This window comes from Lepisosteus oculatus, chromosome 2 (assembly GCF_040954835.1).
Source record: "Lepisosteus oculatus isolate fLepOcu1 chromosome 2, fLepOcu1.hap2, whole genome shotgun sequence".
Taxonomy (NCBI): Eukaryota; Metazoa; Chordata; class Actinopteri; order Semionotiformes; family Lepisosteidae; genus Lepisosteus; species Lepisosteus oculatus.
The window spans coordinates 28865709-28885619 of record NC_090697.1 but is presented as its reverse complement, the minus strand read 5'-3'; the positions used below and the strand labels follow the sequence as shown (position 1 = coordinate 28885619).

Sequence of the window (19911 nt, the reverse complement as noted above, 5' to 3'; positions counted from 1 at the left end):
ACTCCTGCACTGACTCACCGGGAGTCACAGCACGTGAGTTTTACCTGTAAGTACTGTATGACTATCCGAGTGGGGTCACAATCTGAGAGAACCTCCACACAAAGATACCATGACAAACAGTAAATGTGTGGGTGTCCTGCCACAGGAAAATGACTTCCGTTGGCTTCCTCTCGCTAAAAAAATTTCAGCCTGTGTGGAGTGCCGCTGGAATGGAACAGCAAGAAGAAAGAATGGAGTTTTTGTGCAGGTGTGAGTGTGTACGCATGTGTGTGAAAAACAGAATTCATCTATGAGAGTTAAAAATTCTGATCCTAGTAATAAATTCAAGCTTCGGGCCAGTAAAAGGCCTCAGGGGACCTTGCTATTTTTTCTCAAGTAAACAGCCAACCAGGCAAGTTTTAGAATAAGGTGGATATGAAATCATCATAAGGTGTCTCATGTGACACCTTAGCTGTTACATAGTAAAATATATTCAACAGGGCTCATTCCTATTAGAGCTCAGTGACACAGTAGGGGTGACTTACAGTAGCAGTAAAATATGGCACCTACTGTACTGTACCACTTTAAATACTATTTGAATGCTTCTGGCATTTTAATTTACATATCCTGAAGCACAAACCTATTTTACAACAGGGCTCTTTGGTTTACAGAAGCTTTGGTTTGTGAGATCAAGTACTAGAATGTCAGAATTTAAATCAATTGATGTTATAATAAAATTGCACCATCCACTAGTGAGGCATTAAGTAGAATTTTGTATACAATTTCAGTCACCACGATACAGAAAGGATAATGCTGTTCCCAGAGTAGCAACTAGGTACATTACTGTTTTTAAACTAATGTCCTACACTGACAGACTGAAGGAACAGAGTCTCTTTAGTCTTGAACAGACGAGACTGTGAGGGGACTGATGCAAGTATTAAGGGACTGTCCTACACTGACAGACTGAAGGAAATTAGTCTCTTTAGTCTTGAACAGAGAAGAGAACTGATACAAGTATTACGGGACTGTCCAGCACTGACAGGCTGAAGGAACTGAATATTTTTATTCTTGACCAGAGAAGACTGCAAGGAGACATGATTCAAGTATTCAAAATCCGTAAATCAGAAATTTGAAATGCAGAATCGGAAACACTGAGCTAGAAGAGACTACACACTGTATGACTTACAGTAGGTGTCTATGTTCATATGTTATTTACAGTACGTGCTTTTACAGTATTTTATCCAGGTGTGACTCGTGCAATGTTCTGTTTGCTGGGTTACCAAAAACACCTCAGTTAATACCCCAAAATCACAGTATTTCCGACTTATAACCTGATTATCTTACCATCATAGCTGGTAAAACCATTGCCTGAAGGAAAACGAGATTCCTGCTGTAAGTGGTGTCAGTGGGCCAGTACTTGGCATGTACAGTGGCTACATCAAAATTCTAACAAAACCTCTTTCCTTAAATGGTGGTGGCACAGTGGTATTCTCTTCCATCAAATATATGGTGGATTTAATTTATTTTTGTTATGTTGTCTTTGTATCCGTAACAACACCACGTCTTGGAGGTAATTAATGTAGATTACTACTAGAAAAACGGGGGTAACTAAACTAAACGTGACACCGGTAACCAGGTGACAGACAGTAAGTAGCTTTAAAAATTATATTTGGAACAAAGTGATTTATATTTTGTTGACATATTTATTAACATATCTTCTTTACCGAACAAAGGACATTTTACTGAACACTTTGCATGGTCCATTATTGATTGAGCATTAGACCTGGCGGTGATGTTGCACATGTCTTCTGTGACAGGAGCTGGGGGATCTGTTAGTGATATGTTTGCGCTTCAATGCAATTAACCACAGACATCTCAGGCAATGCTATTGCAGAACCATTCCCTTCCCATGTATTTTTTTTTAGGTTCACATTTCATGTGCTATTCACTTAAAGAGCCCAGAGACATTTGTGATGATGTGATGACGATGATGATCACCACAGAGAGTGCCAAACAGAAAACAACACCCTGAAGAGCACCTTTCTCCCCTTTTGACAATTATTCTGTTCAGGAAACTGAGATGCTAGGCTATGATTTTGCTTTTCGCTGTTTTAAATCCACACAACACATTGTGACCCCCCCGTTCCCTTGTTACCTGTAGATCAGCACTTCGTCGTCAGAGCAGTTGTACTGCAGCTGGTACATCTTCACCCTGGGGGCGGCCTTGCTGACCGACCACTTGATGAGGGCAGAGGCCGCCGTCACCTCCGACACCGACACCACCCTTTCCGGCGGACTCCTGGTTTCGCCCTTGCTGGTCTTGGCCGAGCTGGTGATGTCGGAGAGCCGGGACTTTGGCTGGGAGGGGCGGCCCGTGCCGTTGCTGAGATGGGGCAGCTGGATGATGGACAGCTCGATGGAGGCGGTGGACTCCCCGGCCGCGTTGGCAGCGATGCAGGTGAAGGTCCCGTAGTCCTTGGAGGTGGTGATCGTGATGTCCAGAGTGCCGTTTTCGTAGACGACCGCCCTGGAGGAGTTGCCCACCAGCCGGTCGTCGGGCGCCACCCAGTGAATGACGGGCGTGGGGTCGCCGATGGCCTTGCACTTCAAGCTGGCCGTCTGGCCCTCCAGGACCAGAAGCTTGTGGGTGTGCTGGGTGATGAGAGGCGGCTCGCAGACGAATTCATCCTCCTTGATGTACCAGAAGTAGCGCCCCTTCAGGCTGGGAGGGGAAGCGCAGGTCTCCATGTCGTCCTCCCTGTCCAGCCGGCGGAGCCACAGCACCTCGCAGTTGCAGTGCAAGGGGTTGCCCCCGAAGCTGAGGGCCAGAGGGGGGGCGTAGGGGGTGGTGAGCACCACATTGTTCTGAGACCGGGCGAAGATGGGGTCCGGGGGCAGCTTCTGCAGCCGGTTGGAGGTGAGGTCCAGCCGGGCCAGCTTCTGCAGGTCAGTGAAGGTGCCCTCGGCGATGTGGTCGATGAGGTTGTGGTCCAGGCTCAGCTGGTGCAGGTTGACCATCTTGCGGATGGAGTCCCAAGGCACTCCGCGGAGGTTGTTGTAGGAGAGGTCCACATCCTCCAGCGTCAGCAGGGAGTCCTCGAAGGCCTCGTTGGAGATCCAGCTCAGCTGGTTGTTGTTGAGGATGAGGTGCTGCAGGTTGACCAACCCCCGCAGGTCGTCTGAGCGGATCTCCGTCAGCCGGTTGCTGTCCAGGTGGAGGGAGCGCAGGGTCTCCAGGTCGCCGAAGGAGAAGGGCTGGATGGAGCTGATGGTGTTGCGGGAGAGTGTGAGGTCCACCAGGCCCGTCATGTTGGCAAAGTCCTGCTGGGTGATCCGGATGATGTAGTTCCCACCCAGCCGTAGCTCCACAGTCCTGCGGTCGATGTCTAGAGGCACGAACAGGAGGCCTTTGGATGGACAGAGGGTGCCCAGAGACTCGGAGAGGTTCTGGCAGACACAGTATTTGGGACATGCGCGGGCCATCATCACTGCGGATCCCAGAATCAGGAGGCTGCAGAGCACTTTGTCCATGGTAGATCACACACAGGGACCTGCCGCAAACCAAGACAAGGAAAGTCACTCAGGAGCTGTGATTGTCATCAACAATTGTATAAAGAGAATGTGCTAACATTCACATAAAGTTATACTCCCAAAAAAGCACTTTCTAAATGGGCCAAATTCAAAATGCAGTGGTTATCTCATACGTCATAATCTGCTTGATTGTTTCAGTTAATTAAAGACCCCAGGCCTGTCTATAATGCAGGAAGGTTAACGCCAGTGTCCTGGCTAAATTCGACCCTGGGCTCCCTAAAGGATTAGAGAATCCTAGTGTTAGTCAGCCAATGACATGGGTACGAAACTGGAATGTCTGGGCATACTGTGTTCGCTTGGGACCCCAAATACCTGGTTTCATTTCCAAGAAAACTTATTGCCCTCATCTGACACTCCCATTAAATCATTGTCTCAGATTTGGTCACAATAAGGAACAGAAAAAAAGGTGTCCATTTTCAATGAGTTATTATAATGCTGAAAGCAAAGGTTTCAAATTAAATGGGTTGAAATCTGCAATTAGTTTCACATTAAGTGTAGTTTTTATATATGATATCATGAACATGGCAATCTCAGTGGCCTATGTAATATGATAGTGACATGAAATGTGTCTTAATAATGGTTTAAGTACAAGGACAATTTTTTTCAAACTACTAACCAGAGTAAATAGGAAATGCGTCACAAACTTCAAATAATTGTTTATTTGGGTCCCATGTCCTATTGTGAAATCACTTTTCTCTGTATTCTCTGTATAAATCACTATATTTCATGCAGACCCTATGTAAAGATGTGCAGCAGTTTCTCTCTCCTTGCCCTGATCTGCTCTGCAGTGAAGCTGCTGGTGTAGAATGGAGCTGTGTGTCTCCAGGTGGGGCTGCTGGTGCAGAATGGTGCTGTGTGTCTCCAGGTGGGGCTGCTGGTGCAGAATGGTGCTGTGTGTTCCAAGGTGAACGGAGAACTTCTGGGCACTTCTGTAATGCACTTCTGGGAGTGTGGAACAACATACCCAGCCATGTTGTTGTAGCAAATACCCTGGTTTCTTTCAAGATGTTGTTCAGCAATATCCATAAATCAATAACTTACTAATTACCAAGTGGACTAGATTGGCTGAATGACCCTTTCTTATATTTTTATAATTGAGCAGATCTCACAGATTTGATGTATGGGATTCAACACTGCAGATCTATTTTTTCCACAACCAGGCAAGTTGAGTGGACAGTTCTTGGCGGCAGTCACATTAAAACATCCCCTGACTGTACAATAACTCCAGGTGCCAAGTCAAAGGAGAGAGAGAGAATGAGTGCTGATCGCATAAAAGGCTTTCGCTCAGCCAGATGAAGGCTAAAGAGCAGCAGCCCTGATGAATGAGCATGTGTAAAAGCAGATCTCAGAGCAAATGGCTTTCATCTGAAAGGAGAGAAGTGTAAGTAAGCCAGTTGATTAGCAAGCGACCTCTGCTGCATAAAAGGACAGGACCACATTTAGGAGCATTGATTTGCTGGGCAGGATAGCCAAGCATCACATTACATTCCCCATTACATCCTAAACAGACACCTGAGGAAGACCTCACTCCAGACAGAGGCAGGCATAGTGAGTACTGGCCTGGATACAATGTAATTATACAAGAGAGCCACTAGCATGCTGTTGCCATGCCTTTAACCCACCGATGTCACTCCCACCGTCACGAATCTACATGTCGTATTACAGACAGACGTGAGGCAGCATTAAAAGTGACACATTCATAATGACAGTAACACCTATTCCTATTAAGACTGACAGAAAAATAAAACTAAAAGTTTCCCATTGGCAGGTGCCCAGTATAGGCAAAGCTACACTGACCTAGAGAAGTACTCTGTGACCTGCATGGCACTCCTTTATGGGTCTTAAGTATCTCACAACACAAATATTAAAATTTGACTGATGTGTAAATTAAGAATATGTGTAACCTTTTTCAGGAGCTCAAGGAAATGTCCTACACTGCCAGACTAAAGGAACTGAACCTTTTTTGTTGCAAACAGAGACCAGACACAAGTATTTATAATCCTCAACGGCACTGGCAGACAAAATCAGCCCAGAGAGATCCTTCAGTACGAATAGTGAAACACCAACCTGAAGACACATGTAGAAATGGACATGGACGTGCATTTAAAAGCGAGAAGATTTGGGCATGTCTTTACACGAAGGCTGGTGGTAGTGTGGAACAAGCCCACTCAGCCACATTGTTGAAGCCCATACCCTGGTTTCATTCAGCAAACAGCTGCATTTGTTTCTGGGATCAATTATCTCCTATCAGACCAGATGGGTCTTATGACCTCCTCTCCCTTGTAACCTTTCTCCTGTTGTTATGTGTCAGCTTCTGTTCCAATCAGACAGGCATATCGGTGTCATTGTTGTATGTAAGCATTCTGTCTCTCCATACTCAGGCAGGTTATGGAAGAGTACTGTAGAGTGCGGAACAGGAAGCTGGAAGAAGTATAGATCCGGTTGCAGGGACAGGGAGAGAGAGAATGCACTTTCTCTGAAAGCAGAGTGACCTTCAGGGCTGTAAGAGCACAGAAGAGTGTTTGTGCTCCACAGTCGCCCTGCAGCTGAGACAGGGGAGAGAGCCACTGAGCGGACAGCTGTCAGACACTGCCAGTCCTTGATGTGAGAAGCAGCTGTTTTTAAATCCATTGACAGACAGCAGTAGACACCCAGGCAGTCAGGCAGCTCATTGCTATGCAGCAGGGCTCAGATGACTACCAATCATTCTCACTAGACAAGTGTGGCAGTGTTTCTTCAGCGGCCTCCTGTGTGCCGGTATTATTTTAAGATAATGTATCGGCAAAAGAGGCACGAGCGGAGAAGCTTTTGCATTATTAACATAAAAATGTAAATCAGTTATGATTCTGCTTCTGAAGAAGGGAAAAAAACAGATTATTTTTAGGTTTTGTTTTTCTAGCATGTAAATGCAAACCAATAATCAGTGTGTGGGGCCTTCTGAGTGACTTACTGTAGTAAAGGAGCTGGTGTGAGTGCAGGTGGAGCTCTATGGTCACGGGTTCGAGACTGGGTCATGCCACTAGCTGTGGCCAGGACTCTCCGAGGAATGCCTGGCAGGGTGGGATTAGTCAGTCAGCTGTCTGAGTCCTGTGTGTCTGCCTGGGCACTAACAGGCATGTGGTGCCAGTGAGGGACACACCACTCCTGCAGCCAGGTCATCAGGAAAAGGGTTTAAACAAATACTTATTAGCCATGACAGTGTATCTATGCTTAACATAAACATACAGCACACACGTAGTGCTACAGTATTTAGACGTTTATACACTACACATTCGAGAGGCCTAACATCCTAATCACCCAGAAAACCCCAGACTGTTACTAAGTATTTAACTCTTAAACAGTGCCTACAAAGGTCAAAAGAAAAGATTTGCTGCCTTCTAAACTAAACAGAATACGACCTGCGGTTAAATCTCTCAAGTTTTAAACCTGGATGCCACAAATGAATGGGAACCTATCTCCCTATTCTAAAATTCCACCCACTAACCAGGAGAGGCTGTTTTTAACCAAGCAATTCTTTACACAGGCAATCAGAGTTCTCAAAAAACATAGAATAGCAAGCTCTCTTAACAAGGTTCAAATCCTTAGCTCCAATCCGACCTTCCCTCTTCCTCTGTCTCCTTTTCTCTCTTCTTTTCAGTTTAATCTCTCCTTCTCTTCTCCTACCTGTCTGTTTTATGCTTTCTACATGGACTAATGATTGATACTTAATCTCTTACCCAGAACTGAATTAACCAAGGTAAACCAAGGCCAACTTTACGATTGCTTTGATATCTGAATCTGGGACACTTCATGACAGGACAACTCCATTGCACCCCAGGCTGGACAACATCTTTAACAAGAGGAACAGGACAGCTCTACTGCACCCAGCACTGGACAACATCTTTAACAGGAGGAACAGGACAGCTCTACTGCACCCAGCACTGGACAACATCTTTAACAGGAGGAACAGGACAGCTCTGCTGCACCCAGCACTGGACAACATCTTTAACAGGAGGAACAGGACAGCTCTACTGCACCCAGAACTGGACAACATCTTTAACAGGAGGAACAGGACAGGATGAATTAGCTTGGGATCACCACCCTCTTTGCTGAAATTGCAAGCTGAATTATTTAAGTTTCTGAGCATTTTTAATTTAAAGGACTGGACTCAATAGCTCTCATCATGACAATCACAAAAGAGCAGCACAATGGGGGAATTGGTCAATGCCAAAGAGCAGGTGAAGAGTTGAAAGGCTGTTGTGACAGATCACTGCTACAGTGAGAGCTCAATTTGTGGCACAGACGGACACCTGGCAGAGTAAAAAAGGTCTCAGATAACTTGTGCTAATATCTTTTTTTATCTTAATGTCTTTGCTGAGCATATAATTGTTTTGTACTTACTGTATAGCTTGTGGTTTATTATAAGAATTGTGTTGGGTAAACTTGTGTCTAAAAGGTCGCCATAGCCAGTTGTCATATCTGTGAAATGTTGCTTCAGTTCTGCAGTTTAGTGTTAGATCAGCAAGTTGTCTCAGGTTAAATGTCATGCTTACCCATTAAAATGTGTGACCACTCATTATTTCTCAACTTTTCTTTCGTCACACTGTGACACCACCAATTCAACATCCCACCAGTTCACCAGTTCAACACCTCAGCACCAGCAGGGGGAGCAGCAGGACTGTGCGTGCTCTGCTCTGTCCATCAACAGGCAACTCTCTGCTTGACGTGACTCCCACAATGCATCTCTCTTTGAGAACACCCCAGGTCTGTGTAGCCAGTTGTGCAGTTCCACTTGGTGAGTCCTGGCTCAGGTCCCCCTCAGTCATGACACAGACACACAACAGTCACTTCAGGCCTCACGAGCCCAGCCAGGAATTAACACAAACGATCAATGGCCAAGAAAAAACAAAGGAAATTCACCACCAATACATTTAGTAAGTCATATTATGACTATGAATTGATTACGACTATGTCTTAATACATCTGCATATACAGTATATAAATAATGGGAACTCTTGGCAGACAGGTATGTAAGGTATGTGTGCAATTAGCATAGGTTTTTAATTTTTTTTGTCGTTTTTGCTGACATTTAACTTCTTTCCCTCATAAACATGGTAAGTTTCAGCATTCAAGTTTTAACTGAAAATATGCAATTTGAAAAATGTGTAGATATTATTTGTAACAACTAAATGGGATATTGTTGGAAGGGGATGAATACTTTTGCAAGGCATTGTGTACTGTACATCATACGTTCACACATATTTGATAGATAAATTAGATTTATCTATCAAAACAACATACCAAAACAACATACCAAAAAGATATTAAAAGATATTATAGTCCTTTCCATATGGAATACTCCATATGGAATCTATTATCTCCTTAATTAAACTAGTGCAACAGTTTCTCACTCTTCTCTTGATCTTTGTGCAGTGGGGCAGCTGGGGCAGAATGACCACTTTGTGTCTCCCAGGAGGGGCAGCTGGGGCAGAATGACCACTGTGTGTCTCCCAGGTGGGGCAGCTGGGGCAGAATGACCACTGTGTGTCTCCCAGGTGGGGCTGCTGGGGCAGAATGACCACTGTGTGTCTCCCAGGTGGGGCAGCTGGGGCAGAATGACCACTGTGTGTCTCCCAGGTGGGGCGGCTGGGGCAGAATGACCACTGTGTGTCTCCCAGGTGGGGCGGCTGGGGCAGAATGACCACTGTGTGTCTCCCAGGTGGGGCGGCTGGGGCAGAATGACCACTGTGTGTCTCCCAGGTGGGGCAGCTGGGGCAGAATGACCACTGTGTGTCTCCCAGGTGGGACAGCTGGGGCAGAATGACCACTGTGTGTCTCCCAGGTGGGGCGGTTGGAGGAGCAGAATGACCACTGTGTGTCACCCAGGTGGGGCAGTATGTGTCACGGACGTCCAAAGGGACTAACCGTGGGGAGCAGGAGAGCGGAAAAAGACCCATATGCGTAGCGGCGAGACGGGAAAAGGGCCCGGGCTCATAAGTGCAAAGAGTTCAGGAATGCCGTATAGAAACCTATGCCCTCAGGGAGCGGACGTGGGGCGCCCTGGTGCTAGGCGGGTCTCAGGACATCCGAACCTCATTGCTGAGCAAGGACAGAGTGCAAGACCCGGAAATATATAGCCCAAGGGAAAGAGAGGGACAGGAAGGACAGCAGACCGGAAACTAGGGACAGGACAGAGAAGGAGCGCCCTCTGGCTGCAGAGGGCGTGACAGTATGGCTGCTGTGTGCCACCTATTGGGGCTGCACTTCAGTAAAGCAGATCTGTGAAGTATTTTGTGATCCTTAGAAATTAAAAGTGCAATATAAAAGTAAGAAACAAAATAGAATAGAGAAAAAGGGTGAGACAAAATTATAACTTTTTGTTCTTATTTAACTAATTAAATGATTTTGCAATTTCTGCAACTTTTTTTTCAAATAGATTTACATTGTGTAGTGGAAGATATCAGCAAGTGCCAAAACTAAGACTAGACTTTGAAAGGAAGAGAAAAGAAATAAATCTTTCTACTTGGATTCATTCCCAATGGTGCATGCACAGCATTTCACAGGACTTACAATTTAGAGTGGAAATTGGTTTGATGGTAATAGAAATAGCAATCAGTTTATGCTGATTTATGCTGAGCCTATGTTGACACGCTAAAAGAGCTACACCTTTTTAGCCTTGAACCATGTCTCACAGTGGCAGGAAAAAATATTAATCTTTTTTAGTCTTGAACAGAGAAAAATACGAGGGAAACTGATCCAAGCTTTCACAAACCTCAAAGACACTGACAAAGTCAACCCTATGAATCCTTCCTCGGATTCAACAATGAAACACAAACCAGAGGACACTAGAGGAGACTCTGTGAAGTACATATAAAACTGAGATCTAGAGGCACTTCTTTACACAAAGAGTAGTTGGAGTGTGTTACATGCTACCCAATCATGTCGTTGAAGCTGATACGCTGGTGTCTTTAAATGCTGGATGAACTCTTGGGATCAATCAGCTACCACCTATTAAATATGGATGGGCTGTATGGCTCCTTTCTTTTAGAATTTCTAAGACAAAATTAGGATACTTTTTTGCATTAAAAAAAAAGTGGACTCCTGAACTTTACAGAATGCAGGTGTAAAAATAGGAAAGAAAAATAATAAGTGCATCTTTCAGCAATATTAAAATGCGAAATTTCTCAAGGCAAATTAAATTTTAAGTGATCTGTTACAGTGAACAAGCCTAGGCATAATAGAATTCATCTGTTGTAAAATCTGCATTCCTCTTTTTATTTAATTTTCCATTTTTCACTTCGCAGCCGTACGCAGCATTTATAGTTCTTGCAGTGCGCTGAGTTTTAAAATGAGTTCTGCCAAAGTTTTCCAGCGTAGTCAATAGGGAATAGCAGTGCCTGGAAGACAGAGATATGGGATTTCAAGCAAGAAAGATCAGGGCATGCTGCCGTCAAGTGAATTACAAACAGCCGCTGAAATATAGCGTTTCCAGCATTTTGTATAGGTATTGTCACAGAAAGCATGGAGAAGATCTCTCCAGAACAATCTACATGCCTGAAGTGAAATTTCAAACTTGGAACTGATTTCAAAGAACAAGTACAGAGGTGGAGACAAGTGCAGGGGAGCTCGAAAAAGACTGTTATTGTCGAAAAATGAGGTGTTTCTAGTCAATGTGGGGAGGCAAACAAAAGGGCAAACAAGAGGTTAGGAAACGCAGCAAAAACTGAGAATTTAAATCAAGGGATGTTAAGTTGAAAGATTTGAACACGCTACAGTAGCATGATCTCATCTAGATAAACCATGTGGATGTTCAATTTAAGACGAGCACCTACAGTACTTACACAAAGGGAGGTGGGAATGTGGAAGAAGCTCCCCAGCCATGTTGTTGAAGCTGATATCCTGATTTCTTTCACTTAACAGCTGGATGAGAGCCCAGGATCAATTAGCCACTCACTACCAAACAGGCTAGTGTCCTATTCAAGTGCTACAGTATCAGTGCTTTAAAGCAACGCGCAGTTAATCAAAGCTTTTCAAACCGCAGCTTAAAAGGAGACCTCAAGGGGATAAATTATTACAGATATTCTCATTTAACCACAAATACTTGTTCATATTTGTGCAAATGTTTTGATTGAATGGCAATTTAATTTTGCATAGTGTTACAGGAACAGTAATGCGATTTAACAGCTTTGACAGAGTTTTTGTCCACGTAAAGGTCAGCTTATTAAAATCATTACTCCTGGAGTCGCGGGGCTCTTTCTGTTCTGTGAATCATGCTGTCCTCTCTCGCAACCAGCAGGACTTTTAAATGACTTTGATTAATGCGTCTTTTCAATGTCTTTTCATTACCTGTGTTTGAAGAGCTTTTAGCTATAATTAAAAAAATGTCATTGTGAGCTCAAAATAATTTTTGCGACTTGGCTTAGAGGTTTTGGCTTTACATTATCTTACTTATTAACTCCAACGAGCTTGTAGTTAAAAATGTGATGTCATTTGTAAGCTTTGACTAGATCCTTTGACTATTTGCTGTTTGAAATCTCTGACTCTTTTCCTTCTCCACAATTAGCTACTAAACCCCAGCCCACAGCCCCAGGGTTTGAACAATTGCACAGCAGAGCATGAAACCATCAGACCAGCCTGTGCAGACAGTAAGAGGTAATCAGTCCTGTACCTTTGCCTGACAGTCCCCAGAGAGCTGAAAAGAACTGGAGAGAAGCTCAAGTAAGCCCAAAAGGCATCTGCGAGTTCTGTGTCTATCCTTATTCTGGTAATGATGATGGCTCATCCTACTCTATGTCATATTGACCTTTGAACCTCTGAGTGTGTGTCTATCAGGTGCAACCTCACAGTCGTTGATGATGGGATGAGATGCTGAGCTACAGTACGTGGGTATTCACCCTCACCGCTCCAACATCAGGTCAGCCCTTCACCGCTGGGACTTGAACCCGGGCCTCCAGCATCAATCAACAGGGAACCAGCCAGCTGAGCTAAAGGGAGATCTCCCCTCAGCCTGGGCGCCAAGGTCCCTGCTATTCACAGGGAAGGGCGGTGACGTCACCGCGCTGGCAAGCCGGTCGCACAACCTGTAATGTCGTCCGTATGCATTACAATATTAAACAGCCGTCTGCAGAAATGTACAACAGCTGTAAGTGGGCACTGTGTTCTGGCTCTTGATTTCCTCTTTCGACAAAGGAAATGTTCAGCTTTTAAAGTGTTTTATTTTTTTCTTTGATCTGGATGTTTTTTGCATTATTAGTTAAATGGTACCCAATAAGTCACTGATGGAAAAATGAGTTTGCTAAAGTGCAAAGCATCACACAACCTGTTCTGTGAACCAGCAACCCCACAGGGGAAATCCCAGCCCCTCACCAATATTCCACACTGTCTACAAAGTATATGACTTAAATTCACATTTGGCCAAAATGCAAAAACAAAACACTTTCAAACCTTGAAAATCCATTTTTTAAATGTCTCTGAGTGGGACATGTGACAGAGGCTGCTATTCACAGAAGGAGAAACACAGGGGTGACCCCAATGAACTCTACCCCAGAGGCTTAAGATGCTGGCTGGTATTGAGATGATCTTAATTGGGGATGTGTGCAATTTATATTTGAGTATTAGAAAAGTGGATCTTTTACTCAAGTACTTACCTAGAGTTACCATCTGGTCCTTAATACTCCATCCATGAAGAATTTACAAAATGTCTTAAAACATCCAGGGATTTTTCTCTTAAATACTGTAGATACCTTAACAGACACTGGTACAGTACCTCGGCCATTCGTTTGCATTATGTCCTCTTTTTTGATTGTTCAAATACTGTATAACACTAACCTACTGTAACTTACCCCTCAGAAAGATAGGGGAAGGGGAAATTCACTGTATTTGTGAAAGTAACAGAAGGGAAAGTTATTGAAATGCTCCTAACTCAACTCACTGTATACCAGTCACGTAAGAGAAAAAAAAAAAAATATTTTCATACAAATAACGATCGTAGCGACCTTTATTTCTTTAATGAGCTATTCGATTTTAACGGGTCCGCAGAACTGCTCTTCTTTGATCTGCTGTGGCAGAGCTGTCACTCGGTGGAGGAAGAAGCTGTTAGGGTGGGTGTCCTCCCCTCACATATTCCCGAACATAATTCCCCTCGTATTTCACAGCACAATAACCGCCCGGCCACCATTGTTGTCTGCCTGCCTGCGAGCCGCCTAGTCACTTAACGCCACATTTAGACGCAGCTTATCTCACGGAAGACCTGTCTGCCGGTGAGCCCCCGACGCAAGAGACAGCGCAGGACCGGCTCTTATCAGCAACAGGCAGGCAGCTTCCCACCGCCTCTCGGCGGGCCTCCAGGCTCCCCCTGGCTCAGAGAAGTGTCGGAGCCGGAGCGGTGGGCTTGAGGCGGCGGAACTGCGGGCTGCGAGCACGGAGGAGGCGCCTGGCAGGCAGGGAGACTCGTGGGGAAGGCACGAGGACTCAGCCTCTAGTAACGCTTCTTTCACCTGGGACGAGTATAGTGTATCTCTGGCGTGTTTCCTAACTTTCTGAACACTAACAGTGCACACGTCCTTGTCTACTGTATGTCGTTATGGTAAAATGACCAAATACAAGGAATTAAAAAAAAAACTAAATAAGGAAATGGTTTTAGAGATAACAGAATTTTATTATAACTGACCTCACGAAGACGTCTGCGTGACATTATATCCAGCCCCAGGCACTGAATGTTTTTTTTTTCTATTTGTTTTTCTATATTAGAATTCCGAGAAGGCAGTACACAGTGCTGGGAGACCGTGTAAGATGCATTGCCTGACCAAACAATTCAATATTTCGTTTTGACAAGCTGCTGAACCCAAGAAAAGTGACACCTTCGCAGTCCGATTTAACCTTTCTCAAATCCTCTAAGCCTCTGTGATTCGACCCTGCCACCTCTTCCGCTAGAACTCCCTTTGTAGAAGGGACTGAAAAGCTGATTGTTGATGCTGCTGTCTTACTGATCTGCTGCTCATCAACTCGAAGACTGAGCAGATAAATTAGACGCAGAACAACATCTGTTCCATGTGCATTACAAATGTAATATTTCCTTTCAAACTGTGGTTTCCAGTGGTGTGGTGTAACTATTAAAACATTTTTTTTTCTGAAGGAAGTTACGGTTACAATAATTTGGTAATTTTGCTTCCCTCCCAAAAGATCCTTTTACATACCAGCCCTACCTGGAGACACACAGCACCATTCTGCACCAGCAGCTCAGCCTGGAGACACACAGCACCATTCTGCACCAGCAGCTCAGCCTGGAGACACACAGCACCGTTCTATACCAGCAGCCCCACCTAGAGACACATAGCTGCCCCACTGCACACAGGATGAAGAAACCAGCTGAATTCAGAAAGTTAACACACCTACTTTCACAAGAAGTGACATGAGGTCTTTAATTGGTAGTCAGGACCTTTCTTTAACATTGCATCCACAGGGCAGCACAGTTTCCCCAGTTACTATACTGTATATTAGTTTCAGAACTGCTGCTCCAAGCGGAAGAGTGCCACCTGCTGGTCCACAAGTACCACAGCAACAGTCCGGTTTTCCATAGAGCTCTCCCATCCCAGGACTGACCAGACCCAGCCTTACTTACTTTCGGTGATCTGAGCAGATCAACCTATAGGGAAGTAGCGCTGCTAAATTGTAAAGCCTTTCCAGCTCTGTGAAGCTGCCCCCCTACAAACAGCACAATGAAACACTTGTTTGTGCTCCATTTAACAAACATATTACTGGTAACCAAAAAAAAACTGTAGAGAATTATCTTCCCTTTCTTTATTTGAATTAGAATGTTTTTACAAGTATACATCCATCCTACATTTTAGAAGCACACAGCCAGAGCAACAGGTGCAAGGCAGGGTATCCATCATAGGGCACACACAGACACAAACACACACACCAGTGAACATGGGGAGGACATACAGACTTCATGCAGACAACACCCCAGGAATCGATCCCAGGGCCCAAAGCTGCTAACCGTGGTGAGACAATTGTGTGTCAAAAACGAACCCAGGGGACATTTCAAGATGAGGAAAGACCTACTATTAATGTCTTCCTGCAATCATAAGCAGTTTAAAAAAGCTGAAGTGCTAATTTTCTTTAGCTGTGAAGAGATGTTTTTATTGGCCTCATGATTGTGAGCTCCATGTGAATTGATCCAGCAGATGTTGACCGTTGATGTTTTACTGGGTGTTTTTTGGGTGCAGAGTCCCACTGCTGAAGCCGCAAAGAGGGATCTCTCACCAGGAGCACGGAAACAGCAACAGCTCTCTGTTCTATAATTCCACTTCTTGAGGTCTCAATCCGTGCACTTATGGTACTTTTCTCCAGGCGGGATCACCTGTCTTTCACCCATAACTTCACTGTATTTACTGTATTTTAACCCTTTAGAGTTTAGTTCATTGCCTTTGAAAGTATGAAGAAAAACAGACTTTAAAGGCAGGTATTACAAAGCTTCTATTTCCTGCTTCATCATCAATCAGGTAGGCTCATGTCTTGAAAGACATGTTTTTTTCACTGGAGGAAAACAATTCTGACCTTTCTGCTCTGGCAGAGTCTCCTTTATCTGCTGTGTTCAACTTTAATTGCTTAATAAACCACAAGGAAGCCTCTCTGATCATAAAGCCATTGTACTTTATGTACTCGAGTCAGGTCAGAACCCATTGCTGTCATAACTCTTCCTATGGGAGCATATTAGGGGTGTGAAACCATAATCTGATTTTTAGGTTTCAAAAAACTTCAGATAAACGTCCTTTGGTTATAAAGAACCTTCCCTTGTGCTCTGAAGGATCAGTGCCCTTCAGAGAACAAGGCTCATTTAGTTTTGAAATATTGCAGGAAATAATATTTTGCTTGATGTGAACTGGGATCTGTGTCTGGTGAAAAGATAAGCTGTTTGTACATAGTACCTGTAAGAGGGCTGCAGGTTCTAACAAGATGGCTGCCCTTGTCTGGACCACATTCCCCAGAACCGGTGCCCTCAGTTACCTGACCAATTACTGGCAGACAACTGATCAGTTAATATTTTTTAAAAATCAGGAAGCTTTCTGGGTTGGATGTTTCTGCTATCTTGAGAACAGGAGGCAGATCCTTTGGGTGCAAATTCACTAGGGAGAAGGCATGAATGTATCTTGACAGATGTTCAAGGACCGAGGAACTCAGAGAAATCTGTGAGTTGAGTTTTGAGATTTTTGAAGAGTGTTTGTGAAGAGTTTTGTAGAGAGACTGTGTTTAAGAAGTCTTAGGGGGAGACTGAAGCTAGAAATGCTTTTCTGTCATATCGAAACTGAACTGGCATCTCATTCTAAACATCAAAGTCTTTTTGAGAAGTCTCTTCTATCTCTGTGTTTCATATCTTATAGTTTATGGTTTTACTACCTGAGTGCAAGTTCCTACACTTTGTGACATTAAACCTCACCTGCCAGGTCTTGTTTTCTAAATAATTTTAGATAACACTCACCATATCCCTGACAGGTGTTCTGTGTACCTATGGACTGGCCAGTCTAAGCTGTGCCACGCTGATGTGTCCCAATGAGGGTGAAGCAGCTGGCCACGGCTGCTAACTGTTATTCACACGTCTTTTTAGGAATGTATAAGGGATGTATTAGGAATGTATAAAAGTGAAGTGATCAAATCGAGTGACTGATACATTTCTTGTAATCTCCTAATAATCTCATAATTGGATGCTAAGCAAAATGGCAAGGAAAGAAAAACTAGGCTTCTTTCTGACCCTTTTCTTTCTTTGCAGTTTAGAGAACAGTGGAAGGCCAGGTGGGAATAGGTAAGGTCTGAGGCACTTGGACGCAGAAATGGAAGCTCAATAACAATAACAATAAAGTTTTCCCCAGTTATAAGCAAGGCCACTCCACCCTCCCATCTCTCCAGTCCAAATGTCAAAATCTGCATTTAAATTGCAGCATTTTTAAAATGTCCGAGATGAAAAGAGAAAATGAAAACACATTGCTAGAACAAAATGGCTTCTGAATGAGAACTTTTATTCTAATGTCTAAGGAACTCCCTCTGGAATGAGTAGGCAAAAAAAAAAAGTGATATTATCGTCAGAACTTTAAATGCATGTTTAAATATGTATATATGCATAAACAGATATACATATTGTTCCAGCTAGGGCAGGGTAGTTAAGCAGGTAGCTAATGCCTGTGTGCAGTTCTGGGGAGCTTCAAAGCAAGACAGGAACTGAAGTGTTTACTAAGCTGTAGAGAGTCTGAGACACACTGATCAACAGTCTGGTTTAGCTTGGTTAATTAAGACCTGGTAATTATTTAAGAGTCATCAACACTTGAGGAACAGTGGAGGTAGGTAGGCAGAGTGAGATGGAGAGAAGAGAGAAAGAAGGGCACAGAACGATGGAGAGCTGGGTATCTTTGCTCCAATCAACCTTTAAGACCAGATCTGAGTTAAGTATTTGAACCTGTTAAAGAGAAACTCTGATTTCCTACACGGAGAATCCCCAGGTTAAAAACAGTCTTCTCCTTTGTGGTATCTATTTTAGAATAGGGAGATAAGTTCCCATTCATTTTGTAGCATCTGGGTTTAAAGAGAGTGAGATGTGACTAGTCATTCAAACATCTGTTTGGTGCTGAAGGCAGTTTTTATTTCTATTTTTAGGCCTGTTAGGCACTTTATAGGATTTAAATACTTGGTAACAATCTCTGGTTTTTCTAGTTTGTCAGGTCGTAGGCATTCAAGATGTCTTGTTTGTAAGTAGTGGAACTTGTGTGCTGTATGTTCAGATTGTGTTGTGTTATTACTAATAAATATTTGTTTAATCCATTAAATTTGGGTCTGAATTATTACCAAAGCTGTGCCAGAGAACAAAAACCCAGGTGCCTATACAGTAATTATACCAACTATGCGGGTATATTCTTAGCAAAATCTTTACAATTTTGAGGTTATGATTATTTTAGCTACTGATTAACCTACTTTATTAATTCCTATATTTCTCTGTTTTAGTAACCCTCTATTTGAAACAATATACATATATACAGTTGGTTTAAGAATGATTGGCACTCTTGATAAAATAGTATAACATAAACAGCACAGATCTATATTTTATAAAACTACAGGCTTGAATTCCAATACAATTATTTTAAAACAGCCTTTTTAAACGAGCAGTACATTTTTTTTCTCAAAACCATTGGAGTAAAAACATTATTGGATCCCTACATTTTGTTTTAAAAATCAGACAAAATTAAATCTGCAATGAAATTCTGCTTATTTAAATGCAGCCTAACCCTAAGGAATTTTACTTTGGAATTCCTGTTTCACCAGGGTACAAAAAAGAAGTATCATACGTTGCAAAACCTTTTTTTATCCATCATCATGGGTAAAGACAAAGAACTGACAAGAAAAGAAAAGAATGCTTCCGTTTTAAACATACGGAAATCACTAACGAATGGGGGAGGTCTGGGTCAAAGGGATAAATTCTTCAAAGAATCCATTCAAAAAGCCATTTTGTCCACGCTTGCGGTAAAGATCAAACTGATATGTTTGTAATATCAGTTATGCTTTCCCTGCCTCTCTTGTGAGGGAGCAGGTACAGAGGCTTAGACCACAGTAATTATGGAAATTAATTTAGACAAATTAGCAACCTAGAGTGTTTGGGCTTCACAAAAGCGCATGTGCTACCCGCAGTGCAAACCTCCCACTTGTATCGGCTCTCAGGAATTAATCACTCATGATGCATGTGTGCCACGGAAGGCACTGGGAAGCGAATGAGAGCACTTCTCTCATCCAGCTATTCATTCTCTTCCTAGGAAGATATTCCACTGCTCATTTCAAGGGCGGCTCGAGCTTATTGTAAAGCACCACATGTTCCAAGTGCACAGCCTTTGTTAATAGCGCCCACTGTGTAAAATAAAACTGTGAACAAGTCTGCAGACATGTAGGCCTCTGGGGACGTGCCTGGTCTGACCCATGTGAAAGAACACTTTTTGTCAATTCAGAAACTTTAAATCACCCACAATTTATGTCGGAAGCCCCAATGTGTAGCTACCAGGTGTCAATTAGCTCAGCTCAGCGCTAAGCCCTTTAAACTGCCACAGAGAATGAACCACACAAATGTTTCCGACTCTGCTCAAAAGAGCTGGTGTTACTCCCCTCTTGCAGAAATCTGTCCTTGACCACAGCCTACTCTCCAGCTACAGGTTAGTCTACAACCTCTCCTTCACTTCCAAGGTTCTCAAGAAAGCAGTAGCTACTCAACTATGGTTTCTCATGAGTTCCCACTAACCCTTTGAAAAATTCCAGTCAGGATTCAGACCCTGACCCAGCACAGACACTTCCCTTGTTAGAGTTTCTAATGATCTACAAATGGGTCCA

General features: G+C 43.5%; 1 protein-coding gene across 1 annotated transcript in view; it reads right to left on the bottom strand.

Moving 5' to 3' along the window:
* The window catches only part of LOC102685582 (leucine-rich repeat and fibronectin type-III domain-containing protein 2-like), a 160887-nt gene that overhangs the window by 8258 nt on the left and 132718 nt on the right, over positions 1-19911 (bottom strand). The window contains exon 5 of the mRNA XM_006626113.3: positions 2135-3530. Within this exon, the coding sequence (XP_006626176.1) occupies positions 2135-3510 (1376 nt within the window). The 5' untranslated portion in view covers positions 3511-3530. The remainder of the gene's footprint in view (positions 1-2134; positions 3531-19911) is intronic.